Source organism: Lissotriton helveticus, chromosome 1_2 (genome assembly GCF_964261635.1).
Source record: "Lissotriton helveticus chromosome 1_2, aLisHel1.1, whole genome shotgun sequence".
NCBI lineage: Eukaryota > Metazoa > Chordata > Amphibia > Caudata > Salamandridae > Lissotriton > Lissotriton helveticus.
Genome location: NC_136058.1, coordinates 112,230,522 through 112,256,038, shown reverse-complemented (window position 1 = coordinate 112,256,038; position 25,517 = coordinate 112,230,522). Strand labels below are relative to the sequence as shown.

Here is a 25,517-nt window from a genome sequence, read left to right as displayed (position 1 = left end):
GCCTCTATTTGAGTGATTTTTTGTGCTAACCAGAATGGAATTTGTTCCTGTTTAATGGGTACTTTACCTAGACAGGACTGTATGTTCTGTGGTGTGATTTTATTTGTGTTCCCCTGATGAGGGGTCAGCTGTGGAATTTTAATAGCTGGTTGGACTGTTGAAGTCCGCATTACATATTGGACTAGTTGTCTGTGTATTTTAATCAGTTGTTTTAACTGTGTTAAAAGTTCTGTTATTGACATTTTTTCAATGTCTGGAGGTGGTGTGTATCCGGCTAGAACTGGCCACGTCGCTCCTGGTCTACCTAGTGGACCGAGCCTGGTGATGTGATCATTATGTTTTAGGGCGCCTTTAAACCAGAGCAGGTGCTCTTGGTATTTGAGTGGTATTTCCACCTCCTCGAAAGGGGTGTACTCATCCGGAGGTTCCTCTATCTTGTAATAATGGAACTCCTTTGTTACAGCGTTTGCTGCTGGAAAATTTATCCATGAATAGAATACCTCTGTCTGCCGATATTCATGTGCCTCAATTACGAATATGACTGTACCACCTCTCGGTGTTAGTCCATTTTCTATAAGTTTTAAAGTTATAGTTTTTCTTATGCTGACCGGGATGAGTATTTCACCCGGGTCTTGCTGTAGGAGACTTGTGTCTTCCTCTAGGAGTTGAGCTGCTATTCTAGCTGCCTCCCTATCTTCTTCAGTTTCTGACATTTTACTGTCAAGAAGGGTTTTTGTTGCAGATCAGGTTTTCAAGGAAACAAAGATTAGATGCACAATATTTTGGAACACTGTATCCTTCAACGTTGAATAAACCAAAAACCATACATAGGAGTCTCCTCCTACTAAGTTTGGCGGATTTAACCTTTCACCCACTCCAGACGTCTTTGGAGTTTTATGGGAAAAAGGGTCTGTGTGAAAAAGCACGACTGAGTTACTCTAATGTCTTGCGTTAGATTTATCGCCTATCCAAACTGTTGGGCGCCATGTAGTGTAGTTCCTATTTTCCCAATAGGCTCTGCGCATTGGAATAATATCTTCAATAGTATAGACGTAGGACTGTGGTTAACTAGGTCTTCTACTGACGATATTAGACTTAAAGTTATGTGTGCCAGCAAGCTCAGAGTTCACTAGAAACTTTCTCGAATAGGCAAGGAGGAGTTTAACCTCCCTGGATAGACACGAAGGGATTTAGTTTCTGACAACCATAGAACATGACAACTTTGCTCTCCCCTAATCAAGAGTATATCTCTAGAGTTGTGTGAAAACAAAAGACAACTTATTTTACTCAGTCAGTACGTGCATTCTTAGTTTCACCAGTTTGTAGAGAAATAAGAGATGGGCGTGGTTCAATAAAAGATGTTATTTATTGATCAGTCTCTTTTCTCATACAAGAGAAATGAATCGCTATTATTGCAATACTTTTAAAGTGCATACAGTAAAAACAGAATTATAAAATAATACTGTAAAAGCATTTATATGGTTTCTTAGCCATATGATTACTTAAAATGGATAAAAGATATACATACATATATACATTGACTAATCGTACTCAACTGGTGCTTCTAACTACGCCTACCCCGGTGTACCTGACCTAAGCCTAATACTTGGGAGGAAGTAAGTAAGTAGCAGTTTAAGTTAAGTTTGTTTTGCCAAAAACCTGATTCAAGAATTCTCTGTAAGGGGTTTGTCAGTTCAGTACCTGGGATTTAGAAGGCTGGAGGGTTGGTATCTCTGTCTCAGGACTCGATATCCCAGTTACCCGCGAGGGCGGCTGGAAACGCCGGAGGCTGGATTTCTCGGCAGGAGAAAAGGCAGCATCTCTCTCAGCGCGTCAAAAGGGAGGGGCAGCGTCTGTGGGCTTCCTGCATCAGCTGGGCTCTCCGGCAAGTAGCGCTGCTCCAAGCTCGTCACCACCGTGTCTTAGCTTAGGGCAGCGTCGGTATATTTATACCTGAAAGGTGCCGTGTTTGACGTAAGGATGGACATAAGACGTCAGCAAGAATGTCATAAGGACTGGTCGTTCTTACATTCTTTGCAGGAGTTCTCGAGCGAAATCAAAACAATGGCTGCGGGGATTTCCCAGGTCTGTTGGAGGTTTGATTTGTTTTGAGAACTCGGTGTGCTTCTCTAGGGGGCTGAAGGGATAGTGCTTGCTTAATGTGACAGCATGCGCTATGACCTAATCTGAAGACGGGTTTCTGTGCCGGTGTATGGACATTAGTGAATTAATAACCGGACAAGGGTCAGAAATAGGAGTATCAATATAGGTACCTAGATAAACACACTACACCCACTCCACGAATTTATGTACATATTTACTAACCTAAGCAATAGTAAACATAACTAACAGTGCATGTGTATACCGGACCACCACAAATTTTTTTTTTGTTGAAAAAATGGCGTATGCAAAATGCACAAAATGAGGATTGGTACTGTATGCATTCAAGCAGTATAATCATTCAAAAGGAGATGCACATTTTATATCGGCACGAAATTACACATGAAATGGCTCTTGATACAGAAAAAAAAATTGCGAGACCATCTCATCACATATAAACACAATTAATTGCATATAAACTAGAGGTTGAGGTAATGTAATATCTCTAGTATTCCTAAGACTAGAAGTTCTGTTCTCTAAGAATAGTTTTACTTTAAGCAGAAGATAAGTGCCAAAAAGGTAAATATTTTGGAATTGGAAAACAGTTTTCGCTATTCAGGGGAGAAGAGAAAAAAATAGTTCACAGTCATTTTGTTTTCAAGAGACTGAAGGCCAAATTCAGAGTTCAGGGAACGCCGTGTGCAAGTTTGTTTAAAATCATTCTCTCTGTTCCGGTGAGAACATCATTTCAGATAGATTCTCGAAAAAACAGTCTACAGCTTCTGGTGAGAGTTCGACTAGGTTAGAAAATGTCGCTACCATGCAGTCACGCGCATGATTGCTTTCACTGATGGTTTGATCAGAACTGCTTACAGAAGGTCGTACCTGGTCGATGCTGCTTTCATCTTGTACTTCACTACCCTTCAATCGTAGTGGTGAAGTTTCCACGAATGCCGTCATCAAGATAGGTAGCCGCTGGGGACAGCACAATGCATGAGCCTTTACCGGACCCAACAACGTATCTGCATCCAACGGTACGTCTGATTGTAGTGTAAGACAGGTGTCCAACACGCATTCTTCGCCGCATAGCATGCACCTTAATACAGGCATAACACAATTCTGCCAGATGGGTCTGAATGAAAGAAACCAGGTCATATTTAGATCTCGTAGCCGGGCTAAGCCAAGGACTTTAGTTATGCGGTCCCGGTAGTGCTTGCTTAATGTGACAGCATGCGCTATGACCTAATCTGAAGACGGGTTTCTGTGCCGGTGTATGGACATTAGTGAATTAATAACCGGACAAGGGTCAGAAATAGGAGTATCAATATAGGTACCTAGATAAACACACTACAATACCCTGAAGCCATACCTCTTAGAACCATTGATGCTCCTGCGGTGGCTAGAGCACAGTTTGGTGTGTTCACCAGAGTGGGTTTTCAAAAAGAGGTGGTGTCAGATAGAGGCACCAACTTCCTGTCCAGCTATCTGAGTGATATGTGGGATGAGTGTGGTGTCAACTACAAGTTCACCACCCCCTAGCATCAACAAGCACATGGTCTTGTTGAGAGATCCAACAAAACCCTGAAGGGCATAATAAATGGGTTGTCAAAGAAACTCAGGAGGAGATGGGATGTTATCCTCCCATGCTTACTGTTTGCCTACAGGGAGGTGCCTCAAAAAGGGGTTGGTTTCAGTCCCTTTCTTGTTTGGACACCATGTGAGGGGGCCATTGAGCCTGTTGAGAGAGTCTTTAGAGAAGCCTCTTAACAAAGCATGTGCTTGACTATGTGCTAGGCCTGAGATCTAGAATGGCAGAGTATATGTTCAAGGCCAACCAGGAGCTCATGAAGCACTGGTATGATCACAAGGCTACTATTTCTGAGTATACTCCAGGACAATTGGTGTGGGTGTTGGAGCCTGAGGCTCCCAGGGCCCTCCATGACAAGTGGAGTGGGTCCTATCCAATCTTGTAAAAGAAGGGCGAAGTTACCTATTTGGTGGACCATGGCACCCCCAGGAACCCTCATAGGGTCATGCATGTGAATAGATTGAAACCCTACCATGACAGGGTAGACATGACCATATTACTGGTCACTGATGAGGGTCTGGAGGAGGAAACTGAGCCTGTGCCCGAACTCCTCTCCACTAATGTGCAAGATGGGTCCATGGATTGAGTTGTACTCTCTCCCAAGTTGACAGACCAGCAGCACAGAGACTGTAAGCAAGTGTTGGAGCAAGTTCCTTGCCTGTTCTGTTTGACCCAGGCATCACTGAGTGGTGTGTGCACCACACTGACACTGGTGAGAGCCTACCTGTCAAAAATAAACTGTACAGGTTGTCTGACCATGTCAGAACCAGCATTACAGCTCTGAGGTTGCTAAGATGCTGGAAATGGGGGTAATTGAACCGTCTGAAAGTCCATGGGCCAGTCCAATGGTGCTGGCAACTAAACCTAATTCTCAGGGGGGCCCCAAGGAGTTAAGGTTCTGGGTGGACTAGAGGATTGAATGCAGTCACAAAAACTGATGCTCACCCTATCCCTAGAGCTGATGAGCTAATTGATAGGTTAAGGCTTGCTACGTACCAGAGTACTTTGATTTGACTTGAGGTTACTGGCAGATTGTCCTCACTGATGGAGCAAAGGAGAGGTCAGCTTTCTCCGTACAAGAGGGACATTATCAGTTCAAGGTAATGCCCTTTGGATTAAATAATGCACTGTCACCTTCCAAAGGTTGGTGAACAGGGTCTTGTCTGGGTAGGAACAGTTCAGTGCAGCTTACCTGGATGATATAGCTGTAAACAGTTCTACCTGGGGGATCACTTAAGCCACCTAAGGGAAGTGCTTCAGGCCATGAAGCAGGCAGGCCTGACTATTAAGGCAAGCGAGTGCCAAATAGGGCAACGTTCTGTGGTGTACCAAGGCCACCTGATAGGCGAGGGCCATGTACAGCCTCTCGAAGCTAAAATCCAAACTATTTTGATTGGACTGCTCCTGTTACCCAGACTCAGGTCAGGGCATTCCTTGGACTGACAGGGTACTATAGAAGGTTTGTTCAAAATTATGGGACCGTTGTGGGGTACCTAACAGAACTCACTTCTAAAAAGAGGCCCAAGAAGGTGGATTGGACCCCAGAGTGTCAGAAAGCTTTTGACACTCTGAAAGCTGCCATGTGTTCAGCACCAGTGCTGCTAACCCCTGACTACACAAAGGAATTTGTGGTTCAGACAGTTGCTTCAGAGCAGGGTATTGGGGCAGTGTTGTCACAGCTAAATGAAGAGGCCTTGATCAGCCCGCTGCCTTTATTATCAGGAGGCTTCTTCCCAGAGAGCAGAGATGGGGTGCCATTGAGAGGGAGGCTTTTGCTGTGGTTTGGTCCCTGAAAAAGTTGAGACCATATTTGTTTGAGACTCTCTTTCGTGTTCAAAATGAACACCTGCCTCTCAGATTGCTCATGCAGATGAGAGGGGAGAATCCCAAGCTGTTAAGGTGGTCCATTTCCCTACAGGGAATGTACTTTACAGTGGAACACAGACCTGGGGTTGCCCATGCAAATGCACTTTCCAGGTTTTTCCACTTAGTGGATGAGGACTACCAGGGTGTAGGTTAGTAACCCATCACCTTTTGTTTTGGAGGGGCTATGTTGCAAAGTCATCCTGTGCCCTGGGCACCCCCCAACTTTTTGCTTTGCTATTAGGAACCCCCAAGGTGTCCCCTAGGTGTCCCAGGGGTGGGGTGGTCAGGTATTTATAAGGTAGACCCTTATGAAATGAGTCTTATATACCCTGAGTTAAGTGAAATTTCACATTTCACTCCCCACATTGTGCTAAAGTGCTGCCCAAATTCGACTTTGGTGCTAGGAGCACCGTGGAGGGAGGATCTGTAATATGTCTATAGATTCAGAATCCTCAAAGTCTCCGCTAGTTGTTACAGGGGGTGGGTGTCCTGTAGATATAAGACAAATGGCCCAAGTAATGTTTCCCATTGCAAATCCCCTGCCACATAGGTTAACATAGCAGGAAGTTATTAACTAATAACTCTTCATAGGAGAGGGCTAGAAGTACCATTTAAAGACTTCCCCAATAATAATAAACTCAAGAATATGAATATGATATGGTTGAATTTCTCCTAGAGTGTACATGCAAAAGTTATAAGACTTTCTAGTTTGTAAGTTCAAATTAAGCCTTCCAGTGTCTGTCCTGATTGGTCAGAGTTTAGTGGATTAGCCAGGCTACCTTGAAGAGGTGATAAAGAGCCCCTGGTGTTAACCAGCTCTGCTGGAAGGGCAGGGAGCTGCTACACAGGAATGCGAGAGCATGGGGAGGAGTTGTAAACCATGGTCTTCAAACAGAAGAGAAGGCCTTAGTGTTATTTCACCTCAGACAGAGCTAGGATTATGAAAGAAATGCACAGATGCAAGGGGGAGAGTTTATGAAAAGTAGCGATCCTAGGGGTGTGTTTAGCCAGCTCTTACCTCCCTGCTGGAAAATCAGCCATTATGAAGTTGGAGGATGTGGTGCACTCTGGGGCAAAATCATGCCACACTCTACAGGATGTGGTCATATTCTTGGGGAGATGGCCTGCTCCCATTGGCCAGCAGTGACCTCCTGCTTGACCCAGAGAACTGGGAATAAGTATCTGAGAGGTGCAGAGCCTCTCAGACCTGCAGCTTGAAACTTTTTCAATTCAATTCAAAATTGCTTTATTCGATTTAGTGGTTCAAATCATGAAAGCACACAAGATAAAAACAATTATTAGAAAAGAAAATAATACATTTAAAAAAAGAAAACATGTCCTATAAAAGATCATTAAGAATAACCAGAGAGATAACGATACAACCTTTTTGATCAAATCATTGAGTTACGGAACTTTACTACAAGTATTAAAAAGCTGTTCAGTGCATGAATGACATGGTCTTCTTCCATCTGTAGCAATTTGAGAAAAGCTAACTTACAAGTTCGAATCCCCCATGATCTTAAAATGGGTAATAAGTACGCCCAGCGTGGTGCCTGATAGAATTTACAAAATAGGACACAATGGATATTAGATTGATACAAAATATCATCACAGGGACATACAAAATTTGACAGGGACTAGTTATTGCATTGTGGGAATGTGACCAGTCGAAAGAAAATACCTAACCTAAGACGGGTAAGGAGCGAGCGAGCGTAAGGGCTAGCCATAGGAATTCGTGGTCTACACAGTCGAAAGCCGAACCTAAGTCTATAAAAGAAATAAAAAGATTCCCGTTCTTGGCCTGAGTGTGTTTTGCTATAAGAAGGGACAAATTTAAGCATTGTTCTGTTGTCCCCTTTCCTGGGCTAAAGCCGTACTGTAGATTAGTAAAAATGTGTTTTTCCTCCCCCCAAGTTTGTATTCTATTTAAAATGATACAGCCTGCCACCTTTGCCAAAGCGTCCAACAAGGAGATTGGGCGATAGCAGGTCGGATCTTCTCTGTTGCCCTTTTTATAGATAGGTATAACTACAGCGTCAGACCATGAAGTTATAAAGCCTTGTTGGTTCGCTTTATTTAAAACGTTAGTTATCATTGGGGCCCATAGATCTATCTCGCCCTTATAGGTATCTATGGGGGCGCCATCAGGGCCCGGTGCCTTGCCCGACGAACTGTCCTTAATGCCTTTAATAACTTCCTCATGACTGAAGGTTATCGGTAATGGGAAAGAAGTGAGCCGTTTGCCTACTAAAGGGCTGCGATCCTTGTCTATAAAAGTGATTCCATCATCAATAGATGACGTTTTACCATACAAATGTTTAAAATGAGCTACCCATTGATCACCTGTGATTGCCAGATCACTGAGATTAGCCTCTTTAGTTTGTAGGAAGGGGTAGTTGACCACCTTACAAAAGGCCCTGTTGTCTCTTTTAGTCGAGGCTTCTTTCAGGGCTGCCCATACCTTATTCTTTAGTGTAGCTTTTCTCATTTTTATAGTATTTTTATACGTTTTTCTAGCTATACGGATTAAATCCGGATTTTTGGGAATTGTCTGCAATGCCTTTTTAAGAAGAGTTAGAGCTTTAGTGCACTCACTGTCAAACCACCTAAAGGGTTTTGAAACCCCCTTCCGATGTTCTCTTGTCAATAAAAGTTTGACTGTGGCTAATATTTTGGAAAAGGAATTCATTACCCTTTCTGGTGCCTCATCTGAAGTTAGGCAAATCATTATATCTTTAATATTGGAAGCAGCTAATTTTTCCAAAAAGCCCGAAGGATCTACTTTGTCCCATTTAATTGTATAGCCATTTGTTGTAGCTAATCTTATCTCTGTGGTATATTGGGTATTGACCTCGGCCCTACGTGTTATTTTTTTGTCTTTAATACTAAAGACTATAGGGTAATGATCGGAATGGGGGGGCTGACCCATTTCCCAGGTAGCCACCAACCCGGCATGGTATGCGGAAATTAAAGTATAATCAATTATTGTGTTACTCCCCCTCCCATTAAAGGTGGGTTGGAATGGGATGCTCGGTATACAAATCTCATTTATAAAAATTTTATTAAAATAGAAAAGTATATTATTAAGTATGGTACCGAGTGGCGTATGATTAAAATGGGTGGGACTGTCTTCCCCGTAGTCCGATAGGCCACACAGACCTGGAGGGTTATGAGGACAGATCATACAATTAAAATCTCCGACCCAAAACATGATATTATCACCTACCATCTGGTCTTGTAAAGAGATCAAGCTTGAAACTTAAGGAAGCAAGACGTTGCCATACTGAGAAGTTGGGGTGCAAAGTTCTAAGGGCTATCCTCTGAAGACTGCACCAGCTGAAACTACAGCCCTGTGGATTATGTTACTGCAAAAGAACTAATGAGTAGACTCCCTGCAAGCCACAGGTTAACAGAGCTCACCTGGCCCATCACCATCAAGGATCCTCAACCTGGAGAACACCAATGGATTTGTAAGGGTTTTGTCCAAGTGGATTGTGAGAACTGAAGACCTCAACTTTCAAGGACCATCTTGGAGATTCCAGACCCTCGGATTGAGCTTGAGACACTTTGGGACCACTTGAGGAGCTTCAGGAAGAAGTTTGGAGAACTTTGGAGCAACTTTGAAAAAAGCTCCATAGAGGGACCGACTCAACCTGGCCAGCCAAGCCGCCTGCCTTGACTGCGAGCCAGCCTAGCCATCCAGGTTCGTCCAGCCAAAAGCTCAATATGTCCCACTTCAAGAATTTGACCGAGAATCGAAGAAATTCAAGGCCGGCGAACCCTCATCAAATCCGGCCTGGTGAAGAGCATCGAGGGACCCGGTGAGAAAAATCTCCGTAAAAGTTTCTATGTTAGAAAGAAGAAAAGGTGACCGGGAGCAACCGCGAAAGCCAAGCCACCTGGCTTTAACCGTGTGTTGGCCTGGATCCTGGGTTTGCCCCGCTGAAACGCTCGGAAGGTCAGACTTCCATAAGTTTGACCGGGAGCTCATCGCAAGGCAAACCAGCGAACCCTCACCGAATCTGGACTGGCTGAGAGCTTCGAGGGACCCTGGAAAGAAAAGCTCCAGAAACGTTTCGAAGTCCGAAGGTAAAAACTGTGACTGGTAGCCGCCCAGGGCTCCATCACGGTTGGCCTGAAACTTTGACTTTGAGCCGGTCTATCCCGACCAGATATTCCAGTAAGGTGCTACATGTTTCTAAGTGTTATACAATGCTAAATATTTGAAAATTCACATCTCGGGTTCCCTACATTGGATTTTTGTCAGTTTGGTGTCATTTTAAAGATAACAATATTTCCTATGTTTACAAATTGGTTTTGGATTTTTAATGTTTGTTGTGTCTAAATTATTCACTGAATTGGTGTGTTTAAATGCTTTACATACCTGTCTTTTGTACTGAAGCCTGCCTTCTCGCAGCCAAGCTACTAAAGGTTGAGCATAGGAATAATTTTCAAAGACCTATGTTGAGTCCTATCATATGTTTGTGGTCTTATTGCCAGTGGCAGACCTACATTTGCCACTACCAAGAATCCACTTTCCAACAGGCGCTCATTCACGAGTTCCCAAAACACTTTGCAATTTAACCACGATCACCGCATAAAAATGCTAAATATACGCAACCAGAGATATCACTATACTGTTCAGATTTAGTTTCTCAAGAACTACTGAACAGCTTTTCATGAAGTAACAAAAAGCAAAATCTGTGTGCCAACATCTACCTTTCTACCAAATTTGGTGTAAATTTGTCCAGAGGTTCAGGCTGTAAGTTTGACAACGCGTTCTTATGGGAATTAACATTACAAACGCTCCCTTTATTTGTGCACCTATTTCTCAGCCCCCACTGCACAGATCACCCCCAAATTTTCCACGACAGACAGAACCTTATTTGACCTCATTTGACACTTGTTTAGGAAAATTTGATGAAGATTGGTCAAACGACTCCAAAGTTGAAAGCAATCCCCAAAAAATGTTCCTATGGGAACTAGGTCCTAACTATAACCACCAACTGGCGATATATATATCTTGTGGGTTCGTACTGCTGCTTATCGGAACTGGTTTCACGGGAACCAAGGAGTTGCAACTTTAAGCAGTTACCACTGTGAGTCTCCTTTTATTTTTGGAACAATGGTACGAAATTAAGGAACCTGTCTTCAAACAAAGAACAGACTGGCCTTGGAAACGAGTGCTTCTTTTAAGTGACATTTCTAACAAAGTTGGTAACAATCCTTGAAGTAAAATTGTCATGAACTTGAAATAATGCGTTTTTTTTTACTTTTGAAAGACACTTTGCAGATGCTTTGGTTTACAGTTAAGGACATGATTAAATCCAGTCCGGGTTTTATGGAAAACGGAATGTGAAATGATGGGCACCTTTCTTAAATGAAATGAACTAGCGGGCATTAACATGGAACAGCACAGGATGTGAATTACTTTAAAAGTGGCTTAAAAACGGAAGGATTTACACTGTTGCAGTCTGTTAAGTAATCGTGATTTTGCCGAGTTTATGTTTCCTTTCACCCAATCATGACAAAATGTAGTGCATCTTCAATGTAAATGAATGTTTCTTTTAAAAATTAGCACCAATATGGCGCATTTCAGGTTGATAAAACACGTCCCTGCTATGTCCATGGGTCCGATGTAACTTGCACAATAAACGAGAGAACCCCCACGATGAAGAGTGCTTGTTCCTTAATCTGAAACGATTGGGGATTATTTTTTCATATATATTGGGTCCAGTTGAAGACTAAATGTAGTCGAAACGCGTAGGCCGCCCTTTTTTTGCAATTGCACATGGTGTTTGAAATAAGAATAAAATAACTTAATTTACCTACTGCTGTGGTGCCGTGACTTCTATCTAGAATCGTGGAGACCAGAGGAATCGAATCAAATATATATATATATATCCTGAACTTTCAAACCATGATACCTTTCGGCTTGAATCAGTCAGAGGAACTGTACATTCATCTGTGAATGGAACTAATTCCTGACTTCACTCATCCAACCATCCCCTTCCACACCCTTATCTGACCCTCTTCTCTCCCACAGATACAGCCCACTGGAGGGCATTATAAACTCTGAGTAATAGAATGCGCTGCGGAATTGATATAACAAATGTACAAATATCATCCATTGCAGTATTGGGGTATGAAAACGAATACCCCGTGTTTACGATCTGCGCAGCGTTAGAATTGGTGAATTATGCCCACTGGAGGGCGGGATTATGCTATGTGATTGTAAATATGTGTGCGGCGCAATAGCATGACACATAACGGGACTCTAGACATACCAATAAGCAATCATGATGCAATTGTTTAACGTGGGTAATGCAGGATAAACTACAAAGTCCAGAATGCCTAGCATGGGGACAAACAGGAAGTGTGGAGATCACATGCTTCGTGGAGGTATGGGGGTTTTTAAAGGGTGTGTAGCCACAGTAGTAATTAACCGTGAGCAAGGTAGACTGTTCTACCGAAACGCGTTGGTTTACCTCTGTGCTATGAATGAAAATAAAATTGCTGTCTAAAAAGAACAAGTGTCTGGAGTTGCGGCTCATCCGTTTTTTTCTTTGGGACAAAGACGTTGTTGAAATTTGTAGTGGCTTGGTTCTGCCGCAAGAGCCACGCACCACTATGAAGAATCTCGTTGGAATATATATATATATATATATATATATATATATATAATGTATAAAACACAGGTGTAGTCATGTTTAGGTCAGACCTTCTATTGGAAAGCAATTTTTTGTTTACTTAATATGTCACCAAATCTATAGAAAACTTTGCAAAAAGGTTCATGTAAATTGGGATCACCATGGCATATTTCACAGAAATACATTAAGGTGGTGGCGACAGCAAAAAACAGGGGTTCAAAAAGTGACATATCCCATTTTAACTTCCAGAGCATCTCTTGCTCGTACGTTACAGAAAAAAGAACTGAATGAATTACCCCAAACCTGGCATGAAAGTAGAAATGTACACAAAGAAGTACCTTTGGTGTAAATCCGTTGAATGGTTTTTGGGTAATTAGCATTAGAAAAGTCTGCAGGTATTCCACAAATGTGTGTTCAACATCGTCTTTGGACTAACATTTTTAAAATGAATCAAACTGGATTGGATGAATGAGCTTTTTCTACCATTGCCCATTTCTGTTTTCCAAACCCAAGTTTGGGATCTGATGATCTTACTAGACCACACATAGATGTGAGGAGGTTTTCAGATTTTGTGTGTTTACAGACTTACTGTTCCCAGATTGTGGGCTGAAGTTGTAAAATAAAAACATTTTAAATAAAGTAAACACATGCACAGTCAATTACATTTGATACTTACGCATTCTATGGTTGACATTGATGGTTACGGGGTGCATTTATTTCAAACTTAACAATTTTAGTATTTCAGAACTTTGCAAACCTGGATCAGGAAGCCCACAGGCTCTAAAACGAAAGCCACACCTTAAAATGTCATCAACAGAGCTTTCTGCATTAGGCGCACAGGTTTCTGGGCCTCAAAGTCAAAAAACTTTGATGAAACAAGAGAGCTCATTGTTAAGAGACTACATATCCTTCCGCTTCAAAAAATAGTTCCTAATTGAGGGAAAAAGACACTGCCTTTGTGGATTGGTATCAATCTAAATCTCATTGACAGCCACCAGAACACCATCAATGGTGTTGGTTGGGAGGAGGAATCTGAGGCAGAATAGATGATTGCAGGCACAGAATCTCTATACGCAAGAATAATACTGCAAGCTAACACCAGTCAACTCAGATTGGCAAACCAACTGCTTTGGAAAAGCCTATGTTTCTATCTCCAGCTAAAATGGGAAGAATCTTCTTCTGTTTGGTGCCCATCCTGTAGACCAAGCTCTTGGCTCACATCTGGAACCTTCTTAGCAAGAAGCTGAAGTCCATTCTGCATGGATTAGGCTGTTAACTGCAGTTGGTCCCAACTTCAGACTTGGCCCTGGCACTCTAGAGTCAATCGATGAGCCAATTAATTAGTCAGTGTATAAGCAGTAGGGATGGGCAAAATATTCCGTTCCGCCAGCTGAATTGGAGGAATTTTGGCTACTCCACATTACTCCTGTAACGTGGAGTTCTGGCCAAATCCCGCCAATCGTGGAATCTTTTCTTACGTGTGCACCAAAACGGTAAGTTTGCAAGCGTGAGCGAGATTTGGTGCTCCCTAGTGTGATTTTCGGTCACTAGAACGACATCTGGCAAGATTCTTCCAACACGGGTGGTTGCGACCGTTTGCGATCAGAAACTGCCGCTCGAGTAGAAAAAACAGTTTAGGTAGCTGTCTCCTCTGGTGCACCGCATGGTGCAGTTTGCGCAGATTTTTCAGCATGGAACATTCTTCCGCTGCTAATTCACAGTGCGAGCAGCGTGCAATGCCTATTTCCGCCCGCTGGCGGAGCTCCGCGGAATCTCACTGATTGTTTTGTAACTGTTGAATTCTGTGGAGTTAAATTCTGTGACTTACCCCCACACCTAAACAACCTTAATATTGAAGCACAAAACTATGTAATAGAAATAAAGCAGGGATCCACAGAAAATCAAAATAAAAAGGCCATTAAAAGAATAAGTGCTCATAAAATTATTTATTTGCTTGTCATAAATCAGAAGCCATCCCTGCAAATCCATTCAGCAATCATTGTCTTCTGCATAATGATACTTCATTATTTCATATGTTTTCTCTCTATGTTCAGAATGTACCCTTTTGGAAAATGTATCTAAAATTCATATTTCTATGAATACATTCAATTCTTTCAGAATTATAAAACATTTTCACGAATTTAATTTGGTATCATTGTCTGCTGGATAATGATAATTCATTTGTGTCCTTTTGAAAAATGTAATACAGTGTCTTATATTTTGTATATCAGTAATCACATCATCACATACCTTTAGTCAACTGAAGATTAGCATCTGAGTGAGCTTTGTGCAATAGTTCAACAAACGTCTGCCATCTGTACGAGAAAAGTACAGTAAATTTGTATTTGTTTTCAAAGTGACTGTTGCAAACTGGCATTTTATGTCATTTGGACTGGGTATATGCATTATAGGGTGTCATTTAAACTGCTCAACTGAACATATACATTTTTCCTTTTGCAGGGACTTTTTCTCAACCTCTACATTCTTCAGCAGCGTCAAACCTTTGTAAAGAATCTTAATTAGGGCACAGTCTCACAAATGCAATATTTTGCAGTGGCATGTCTTTTATGCACTTGTTTATATCAAACATCATTTACTCCTCACTGGAATTGTTTCATCATATTAAGATTAAAAGTGCTCAGTTCATTTTTAAGTCAGCAAGGTTGCCTTCTTATATCTCGGACAGAGATATCTTAATTGAGCAGCTTACAGTGAATGCACGAGACAATGATAAAAAATTGACACCACAAATCACCACACCAGGAGAAAAATACGGTCATGTTTCCCTAAGGTGCACAAATTTAGCAGAAGGGCATGTCTTATGTGTACTAATCTGAGCTCAGAGATAACAAACTGCAAACTGGATGCAGAGAGTGTATAGATTTTTACCCTGCTGTACATTTCGTAACAGCAGCAAAGTTGTTTGACAATGACTTGGAGATCCTCCCTGTAGAACCTGGGTTATCCTGCAACTCTGTAATATAGGACTCAATACTACCTGATGGTGCTGTGCCTAAGCACCTATGTGATGTGCCTTTGTAGCTTGTCCCTGTCTTCTTCACACTTCTATAAGGCTATATTAGAACATTGGAATGTTGAGAGCTCTATTGCAGACATTGGAGTAGCTCCGGGATTATACTAGCTGGTATAAGTCTTTTGCTCCAACATTCCAATGTTTGTCTTTATGTTTCTCCCTTTTTAATTTAGAACACTCTACCCTTAGTGGGTGGAATGTTCTAATGGCCTCATAGCCCTTACCGTTGTTAAAGGCCCTCTACTTCGTTATAGGCCCTTGCCTGCAGCTTGGAAAGGTAAATCAGGTTCAGGGCCTTTAACAACTTGTATGTTTCTTGGCAGAGGGCTATAAGGCTATAATACTTCTCAACTGTGTCTTCGGCTTCTCACCTTTCCCAAACAGTAGCAGTGGAATCATTCTCGGCTCTCGAAGGGTTGCTTATCCCCACACTTTATATTCTCTGTCTTGCCTCCTCCTGCTGGTTCACCATGAGGTTGTCTTGTGCCACCACAAACTGCGATAGAAGACTCTTCAATCCAATAAGCGACATAGATCCCTATGATTCCCTCGTCCAACTTTAGAAGCATGGTCAGTCTTTCTCAAACTGGTTGCAAGGTGAAAGGGGGCATTTTTAATGAGCTCTAGTTTAAAAGAAATGTGGGGGTAATTCTTCTCTAAAGCGCATTAAAATAGAATGACTAGTAATCTAAAATTACTAGTTCAGTGTTAGAATGGCTCAGTTGAGCCCAACTACTTCTCATCCAGTCCATGATCATGGTAAACTAAGAATGAACTTTCAGTACTTGTATGTGAGAGTTTTTCAGTGTTATACACAAATGGGCATCACCTTTGTAAAACTGCAATCCCATATTTCGTTATCATACATTTCACAAGTCTTCAAATAACAGCAGTATGAACTTCTAATTTACAGATAGTCAAGCACGTTTATTTAGCTAGGCATGATAACACCCACTCTGGTCTTGATAGTGAAAGAAATATGGCAATCAGTTTCACCCTCAATACTAGTGAAATATATTTCTTGAAATGTGTCACTTTTGTTTTGAGGCTTTATATTTAGAGTATCAAAAAATGCGACCTATCGAGGAAAATTATCAACTGACTTTGCTCGACTTGAAATGTTTTCGTCGCTGAAAAAACACATATGGCTTCATCAGCACATATTTACATATAATATATTACATGAAGTATTGACACCTTACTCCACATAACCACACAGGATCATTTACTCAAGTTAATCCTTACTATCTTTATAATCTCAAAATCAATATATTACTCGCTCATAAAGTATTATTCAAAGTTTATGACTAGTGTCCTATTCACATGTAACGGGTGAGCCTGTTATAATTAGCCCCAAAACCAATGGCAATGGATTAGCACTATGGTAAAATGAACAGGAGATACTGCTCACTTCCTGAACACACTAGAGCGCACTCTCAACATTACACTCTCAGCTAGCCAAAAGCATTATACATGGTGACAGAATCACTATGAATCATGCCGCACAAACTAGGAAGTCTTCCTTCTGAACCAACTGGACTTTATTAGAGGCATCAGTCCCGGGAACAGGCAAATTTCCCATTCGCAGGCAAAAGGAAAAAAAGAAAAAGAAACAAATTCTTATCTCACACATAGGACAGCCTTCTAATAATTTTCCTCGCACTAGGGGGCCGATTAGGATCGCGGACGGACCTGCCTCCGTCCGCGACCCTGGAGGTGGAGGGAACATCCGCAGGGGCTGCGGCGTTCCCTCCAGTGCAATTAGGATGTGACCGCCACCCTGGCGGTCACATCCTCAATATTTAACATTGCGGCGGGTGCTGCTTGAAGCAGCACCTGCCGCAATGTGAAATATGCATGCTTCGCATTAGCATGCACAAAGCGGCAGGCACCGCGCGGTGCATGCCGCTTCGTGCATGCAAATGCAGGAGGGTACCATAGGTACCCCCCATGTGCACCCCCACCCCCCCTTCACCCCTGGGGGCCTGCAACGGGCCCCCAAAGAAATCACCGTATGCCTTTCCACGGCGGAGAAGCCGCCGCAGAAAGGCATGTGTTCTTTAACATCCTAATATGTCTGGCGGTGTCTGTTAGACACCGCCAGCCATAATAGAGCTTTTCCGCCGCGGTCGTAAGGCGACCGCGGCGGACGGTCCTCCTGACCCCCCAGCCATCCTAATCTGGCGGGGGGGTCTTGGATGGCTCCGCAGCGGTTTTTGCGCGTCCTCCGGGCCGGCGGTGGCTTCCGCCGACCCGGAGGATGCGGAAAAACCGCAATCATAATAGGCCCCATAGTTTTTTCCATCCTAAACTGTTATGTATACCATAATGCCATCCGTTCCTAATAGGATTTTTGAAAACTTGAATTGTTTTGTTCACTTTTATTATTAAGTGTGGGACAATTTGTGACAATAATAATTTCAGAGCAAAGCAGAGGCATATTCAGAGGCTCTTTTCAGTGGCTAACATGAAATTAAAACAATAAGAGCACCTCTCTCACCAGATAAAATAACAAAAATATAACACATTGCTAATCACTTTGCATTCAATAATGCAGGAATGCAAGACCAACCCGGTTCCCACAGTTTCACACAACCCGGATTTTTTCATTTTGTACAGGATGTTCAAGCTCATAAAGGGGAGTTTTCACAACTAGGATTACACAGGAAACTTGGGTAAACAACAACAGAAAAAAAGTGAAAATGCACCTACTGAGGATCATGACCCTTTAAAAAAAATTGTGTAATTACGGCTCCGGATAATTTGGTACTTTTTTGGATACTTTTTTTCCATTTTCTCACATGTGGACACATGGTGCAAATCAGAGGTGCATCTGAGCATGGTTATAAGGTAGGAACACAAAGGGAAGAGATGCATGCCAAAAGAAACATAGGCACTCTCTTTGAACAGTCAGCAGTATGTGTTATACAAGACTTTAATGTACAGTACCACAAAAATCATGACAACTACAACGAGAGATGCAAATTGTTATCTAGGTCACATAATGGTTCTATTTGTATAGAATAATTTGGCAGAACGTTTTGGAGACCTGTTGGAAATTACCACATTTGACATGGCATTCCCCTGATGTTTTTGCCTTCACTATCCTATTTTTATTTTCTGGTCCCGTTTTTGTTGGTCAAAGGAATCTGTGCCCTTTAATCCTGCTAAACAGTGGTAAAGTGCTTGTGCCTCCATTTTAAACAAGGTAAAATTGGCATACAGGCAATTGGCACACTCAATCTACTTTTTAGTCCCTAGTATATGATACTATTTGTACCTAGGCCTGTAAATGAAATGCTACAAGTGGGATGCAGCACGCACTGTGCCACTCTCTAAAGTAAAACTGTAAAAAATGACTCAGGCCTGCCATTTCGACCTGGCAAGATAAACTTTTTGCGAGGCCTAAAATGTCCTTTTTAATACTTATCAGTCACCCTAAGCATGGCTCTAAATGCTCATAGGTCGTGCATGGTATTTGAAACGCAGAACATGTGTACTTAAGATTCACATCATCGCAGTGAAAAACCTACAGATTTGTTTTTCACTGCAGAAAGGCTGGATCTCCCGTAGAAAAGCATGGGTTACATTATAACACCTTATAATGCATAACTGCAGTTTGGGAACAATTGGAGAAATACTTCTACTTATTTTAATTGTAATTTAAAGTCCTCTTTGTTCATGAAGTGGGATTGTAAATTACGGTTTTGAAAATTCCACTTTTAGAAAGTTGGGATTTTCCTGTCTAAGTCAAATGTGCCTTTCTGCTAGTGTGCAGGGTCATTTCAATGCTAAAGGCTCTCCTGTTGTATGATGTATATACCTCCCAGACACTGCACAAAGAGTCCTGCATGTGGAGAAGAGAGTTCCTCTCCTAAGCAGGATGGTCTTGGGGGGAAACGGTGGAGGGTGTTCCCAACCCCTTCCTGCGCTTCAAATGTTAACATGAACGCTTTACCCATACCTTACTACCTTCAGAATATGCCTACCCTGGTGTTGGCAAATGCAGCTCAAACCAGGGCCTACCTGTCCTTTGTTTCCCCAGACAGACTGGAGTCAAGCTCAGGGGAAGGAGAAGAACTAATCAGAACCCGTTTTAGAGTTAGACAAAGCAGTGCTCCCTACCCACAGGCTGGCACTGTGCATCAAAGCGGCATCCCCAGGCCCTGAACTTGGAATTCTCTGGACCTGTGTAGATTCAGAAGAAGGACAGCCCTGCTGTCTAAAACCTGAAGGAAGACTGGGCCTGCTTGCCTTGAACCCAGGTCCCAAGGGTTAGTTGGCTGATTGCCTGTGTGAACTGTAGGGATACAACAAGTTTTCAGAGGCCTTTAAGCTTTCCTGTTGTCCAGACCCAACTGGACCTGATCTGGTCCTCTCTGCTGGTCTCTTGGAGAGTAAGCCTTAACTTCCAGGTGTTGGTCTCAAGGTTCTGGACCAGTGGCTAATGTCAAAGTGCACTTCTCCTAGCCTAACTTAAAGCTTCACCAGACTCGTTGTCAAGCGAGCAACGCTGTAGAAATGCTGAGTAGCACCCAGATTACGGCCTTATCGATGGGGAATAGCATGCGATCAATGGCTTCACTGACTTAGATGCCAAGCAACACCAGATCGATGGCCTCACCCACTTGTACACCGAGTGGCACCCGATCAACAGCTTCACCAACTTCGATGTCGAGTGGCACCCAATCGATGGCTTCACCGACTCTGATGTTGAGTAGCTCCCATCAAAGGCTTCATCGACTTTGACACCGAGCTGCACCTGATTGTCAGCTTCCACGTTGACGCTGAGCCCCCTTCTCTGGATCCAAATAACAAGAATTTGTCAAAGATTATCATCACTGACGAGGTCTTGTTTCCATGTGGTCAGTGCCCTATTCTCACAGACACATGAACGCGCGTGCAGTCCGATCCCAGTCACGAGAGCACTGCACATGCATATCTACATCCTAACGCCCATGCCTTCCTAAGACACCCACACTTTAGCTCTGTGGGTTAATGCAGTTTTCGACACTTTTTCCTACACTTTTTAAATTGACAAAGTCAGGGCTATCCCGATTTCTTGATTGTAAAATTTATGCGTGTGTCTGGAGCCTCAGTAAAGTGAGTTATAGGGTACAAGGAGCCCTGGGTTAGGGTTCAGACAGGTGCGTGACTCAGAAAAGTTGCGGACAAACCTTTATTTTCTTCACCTGGGTATTAAATCAGATTTTGGTGTGGTAGCCACGCCCCCTTGCCCTGTGCCAAACTGCTGTTGTCCCCACAAACATATTCACGACCCATGGAAGCAAAGAGCCCTGCGTTAAGGAATGGGGCCTCCATAACGCCATCTTAAATACATGATACATGTATTATACCAATCTTATTAATCACGCAATGGCCATAAACTAAAAATCACATGTAGTATTCAAACAATGCCCATATTTTTATATTAGTTATTTATTTATCACTCCAAATTCGGGTACCATTGAGATTAAATTTTTTTTATGTTAAGTGACAACCCCACGTATTACAAACCTGCGTTGTAACAGCATGCAATGTGCCAAACCTTCCTATGTAAAAACATGCGTTGTAGAGCCATACTATGTAAACTTTCCAGAGAAGTAAAACTTGCGTTGTAATGCAACCGCGATGAGAGCCCATCGTTGTAATGGGTGTTCACCATTATTACTTGCTTTTTTATGGTGTCCACAACAGATCTTAATTCTACCATTTCTCTGTTGTCCCTTGTTGATTACTTCGTTGCGATGGATGTTCGCCAATTAAACACTCAACTAATAATCCCACCGCAAACTCATGTTTTTTTTAATGTTACAGAGTCTCAAAGGTAACGAAGTTGCAAGGCAAGCAACATTTTTGGGTGTCATCGCAAAGTGCCAGAGCACAGAGTCCAAAATGGTAAAAGAGCTTACATTGATAATTTGTGAGTGAACCAATTGTTTTTGTAGCCAAATTTTGTAGGTGCTTATGTACGTAATCATTTCTATTGTATACTAAAATGTGTAGGGTTATGGCCGCTATCCCAATCATTGAATTTAGGTCTCGCCGATGCCATCGCGTTAGCGATACTTTGGTGAGATATTAAGTAGGGGCTTTCAAAAATGCTCCCAAAGGCTTTTCCAGGTGGATTGCCTAGAGTGCATGTGAGGATTATTGCTCTGGGAGTATTTAACCCCTTAGCTTCTGCCCGTGCACGGTTTTAGCGCCCTCAAGATCCTGTCAGTAGAGGAGCCCTGTATTGTCTGCTTCTCTACCCCCATACGCACAGCACCTCTCACTCTTGTTACTCCCCTTCCACACACCAATAACACTCTGTGCCACATAATTACATGCTACATAATTACACTGCGCTCAACACAACATACACTACAAATACCACTCAGTGCCACATAATTACACGCCACATAATTGCACTGCACGCAATTCAACATACACTCCAAATACCACCCATTGCCACATATTACATGCCACATAATTACACTGTACTGAATGCAACTTAGACTCCACACAATACCACTCAGTGCCACATAATTACACTCTACTGAATGCAACATACACTCCACACCTATACCACTCAGTAGCACATTATTATATGCTACATAGCATCCACTCCCCCGTTATTTATGTCCCGCTCTCCCATAACAAAAAAATTATAACAACCAAGCATGAGAACAGGAAGTAGTTGCCAGCAGTGCAAGCACAAAAAAAGTAGAAGACAAGGTTTATGTTAAAATCTTTTTGTAATCAGGTGTTTCAGTTGCATATAATGTTGCATTTGTTTGTATAAATGTAACAAAACTGCTTAACACTTTTTATTATAAGTTTTCAACATAATGCACAGGAGCCACAATGCTCTACAACATAGCCAAAAGTTCGGGCTAAACACATCAGGTCCCAAAGGCGAGACCTATTGGCTATGCCAATGATTGTTTCCTTTTTTTGGAAGTCATGTACCTATAACCGTCTACGCCTTTTACGACTTGCAACAGCAAATAATGTTCCTGTTTGTGTCTTGGAAATGATTCCCTTTGTTTTTTCTTTTACAGGAAATGTCGGATCCGAAGATGGCCAAATATATCACCTCTAGCAGAGGAAACCGTCTACTAAAACACAGTGGTTACATATATTGTAAGGAGAGACATTCGGAGCCACGGGGTCATTGGCGGTCTGTCCAATACTACTCCAGCCATTGCAGAGGCCGAGCAGTTACTCTGGGTGACTCTGTTTTAAGACGCACCGACCATAACCACTCTGCCTCTGTGTTGGAACCTGGGATGTCAGGTCACCTAGGGTAGCCTGGCCTAGGGGTAAGACAAGCAATTCTAGAGGCACAAGTGTGAAGGTTGCAGACCACCCAGCAGTAAATCCACACAATAACACTTAAAAAGGACACTACACCAATTTGTTATGAAAATAAGTACTGGTTTATAAAAATAATATCTTTGCACTTTTACTTTCAGAGTTCACAACTAATTACACTTCAGTTTGTTTGGGATATAGCAAGAATACTTTTAAACTACTGAGCAATTAATCATCTAGGTTCAACAGTACATTACTTTAGTCATGAAATCAGTGATAACACTTTCAGATTGGCTTACTTAAATCAATAATCAACATCAATAGTGCATCCACTCAGACTCCAGAATTTGATTAGAAACTGTCACTATACAGTGTACTATACTTGTCTCCCACAAGCTACTCTCCTCATCACGTGACACTGTTGGAGCAATGACTAAGCTAGGTTAGTTCCCTACAGGTTTGAGCATCGCTTTCAACAAAGAGCAGTAGTTTTCTTGTAGAAGAGTCTATACTCCTCCAGCAAAGGGGACTCCTCACTGCTGACAACTGTAAAGGTGCTATTCCAAGCAGAGCAACGTTTCATATAGGCCCCTCAGGCAATAACCAAGGCGCTCCACCCTCTGGAAGGGACTCTTTATTCCCCTACTTGTGAAGTCTTGCTCCCCTGCCCTCGTGTAACTCTCCTTACTTGGGATCAGGTTCTTGAGGTGCCAGTGAGTGGGGGTATCCGCTTGACAGGGAACAGGAGGGGGCCAAGCGCTGAGAAGGCTCACCAGCCTCCCGGGGCACCTCTCTCCTCTCTCCCGCTCGCGCCGGCTCCTCTGGTAGCGCTCGAGCGGGGAGAAGAGATCTCTGTTTACTGCAGGCTGCCGGGTTCCTCCGTCCCCCCTCCCGCTCGCGCCAGCTCCTTCGTGAGGCGCTCGAGCGGGGGAAGACGATACCACACGCCTAAGCCTCTGCTCTGCTCTCGGCGCCTTCCCGCCTGGTCCCGCCTCCGCCTTCCTGTTGAGAAGCGGAGCGACCGGGCATGCGCGAGCGAGCAGCGGCTTCAACTGGAGTCTGCTCGGTTCGGCTTCCTCCGGCTCCGCCCCCAAACACCGGATCACTCACTCCTATGCCGGGTTAGTGCTGACAGGACACAGCGCCGGAAACGATCCTTCACTCCAGCGCCCACTGCTACCACAGGCACACAGGCGGCCTGATCACGCCGCCAGCGCCCCACAAAGCGTCTCGAGGAGGGCACGCTCCCAGCCCTACGTCAGTCACAGGGAGTTCACTTGAGCAAAGGCAGCCCAGGTACAGGGAAAAGGGGGGAATAACCTGTAATGCGTGGCGATAGACTCCTCACCAGCTCACAATCCCTCCAACCCCTGTAATAATATCCTGGGGATCACTTTCCTTTAGTTCCTTTACTGGGCAGAGGACTGCGCTCCGCAGCGCCGCAGTCTCCTTCTCCTGAAGACTTCCCCTGTATGATTTGGACAAGGGGCAAGCTAGGCGCCCAGGGTCTACAGTAACCCTCAACAGCGGGGTCAGGACAAGTAACCCAAAGGGGGATAGTGTGCTGGACCAGTAAGGCAGCTTCCCAGTCCAGGAGGTCAACCCTATGTCTAGCCTCTTCCCACCCTTAGTTACAGCCTGTCCTCCAGCTGACTCTCTCAGGTAGACAAAATGGCTGCCCCGCATTCCGCCTTATATAGGCTGTCCCTCAGTGGTCCAGAATGGACCAGAAGGTTCTGGAACGCCCTATACTAGTCTATGGGCAAGTTCTGGGTGTGGCATTTAGGGCAGTTGGAAGCCACCATTTTGTGGTTCCAACTTTTCCTGTCAGAACAGGCCTCTGGGCCCGAGGTGAAAAACTATGAGGGGGGGAAAGAACACCTATCCCTTTGACCAACACCTAGAAAAAGCTAGTGGACACAAAAATTATTAAGGGTATGAGGGGCAGAAAGGGGACAAAATAAATAATAAATTGGAGGGACTACGCAAAAAAAACCAGACAGGTCTAACACGCGTCCCCCCCAGCTGAAAGTGGGGAGAACTACCCAACCCCTTGGGAGTCCTCATCACTAAGGCGGAAATACCTGGAGAGACCGTCTGCATTGGCGTGGTCCACTCCAGGCCGATGTTCCACCCGGAAGTCCATTCCCTGTAGGGAGATGGACCACCTCAACAGCTTGGGATTTTCCCCCTTCATTTGCATCAGCCAACGAAGGGGTCGGTGGTCAGTCTGAACCAGGAAGTGCGAGCCAAACAGGTATGGCCGCAGCTTCTTCAGAGCCCACACCACCGCGAAAGCTTCCCTCTCAATTGCACTCCACTTCTGTTCCCGGGGAAGTAGTCTTCTGGATAAGAAGACCACAGGCTGATCCAGGCCCTCTTCATTTAGTTGCGATAACACTGCCCCAATGCCATGTTCTGATGCATCTGTCTGGACAATGAACTCCTTGGAGAAGTCTGGGGCCCTCAGGACCGGTGCTACACACATTGCCTGCTTCAACTTTTCAAAGGCTTGCTGACAAGCCTTCGTCCAAACTACCCGTCGAGGTTGTTTCTTGGAGGTGAGCTCCGTGAGGGGCGCTACTATAGTGCCATACCCCTTCACAAAGTGACGGTAGTAGCCTGTGAGGCCCAAGAAAGCTCAGACCTCAGTCTGTGTCTTGGGGGGCTCCCAGGCCATGATTGCCTCAATCTTTGCCTGCAGGGGCTGCACTGACCCCCTACCCACCAAGTGTCCAAGGTACACAACCGACCCTTGCCCAATCTGACATTTGCTGGCTTTGATGGTCAATCCAGCTTGTTTCAGGGCCTGGAGAACTGCTTGCAAATGTTGCAAATGGTCCTCCCAATTGCTACTGAAGACAGCAATGTCATCCAGGTAGGCAGCAGAGAAACTCTCCATTCCAGAGAGGACCTGATTCACCAGCCGCTGAAATGTGGCAGGGGCATTTTTGAGCCCAAAGGGCATCACACAAAATTG

General features: G+C 43.6%; 1 protein-coding gene across 1 annotated transcript in view; it reads right to left on the bottom strand.

The window, feature by feature from the left end:
• The window catches only part of LOC144802123 (uncharacterized protein C1orf87 homolog), a 103,857-nt gene that overhangs the window by 68,567 nt on the left and 9,773 nt on the right, over positions 1 to 25,517 (bottom strand). The window contains exon 2 of the mRNA XM_078671790.1: positions 19,863 to 20,039. Within this exon, the coding sequence (XP_078527916.1) occupies positions 19,863 to 20,039 (177 nt within the window). The remainder of the gene's footprint in view (positions 1 to 19,862; positions 20,040 to 25,517) is intronic.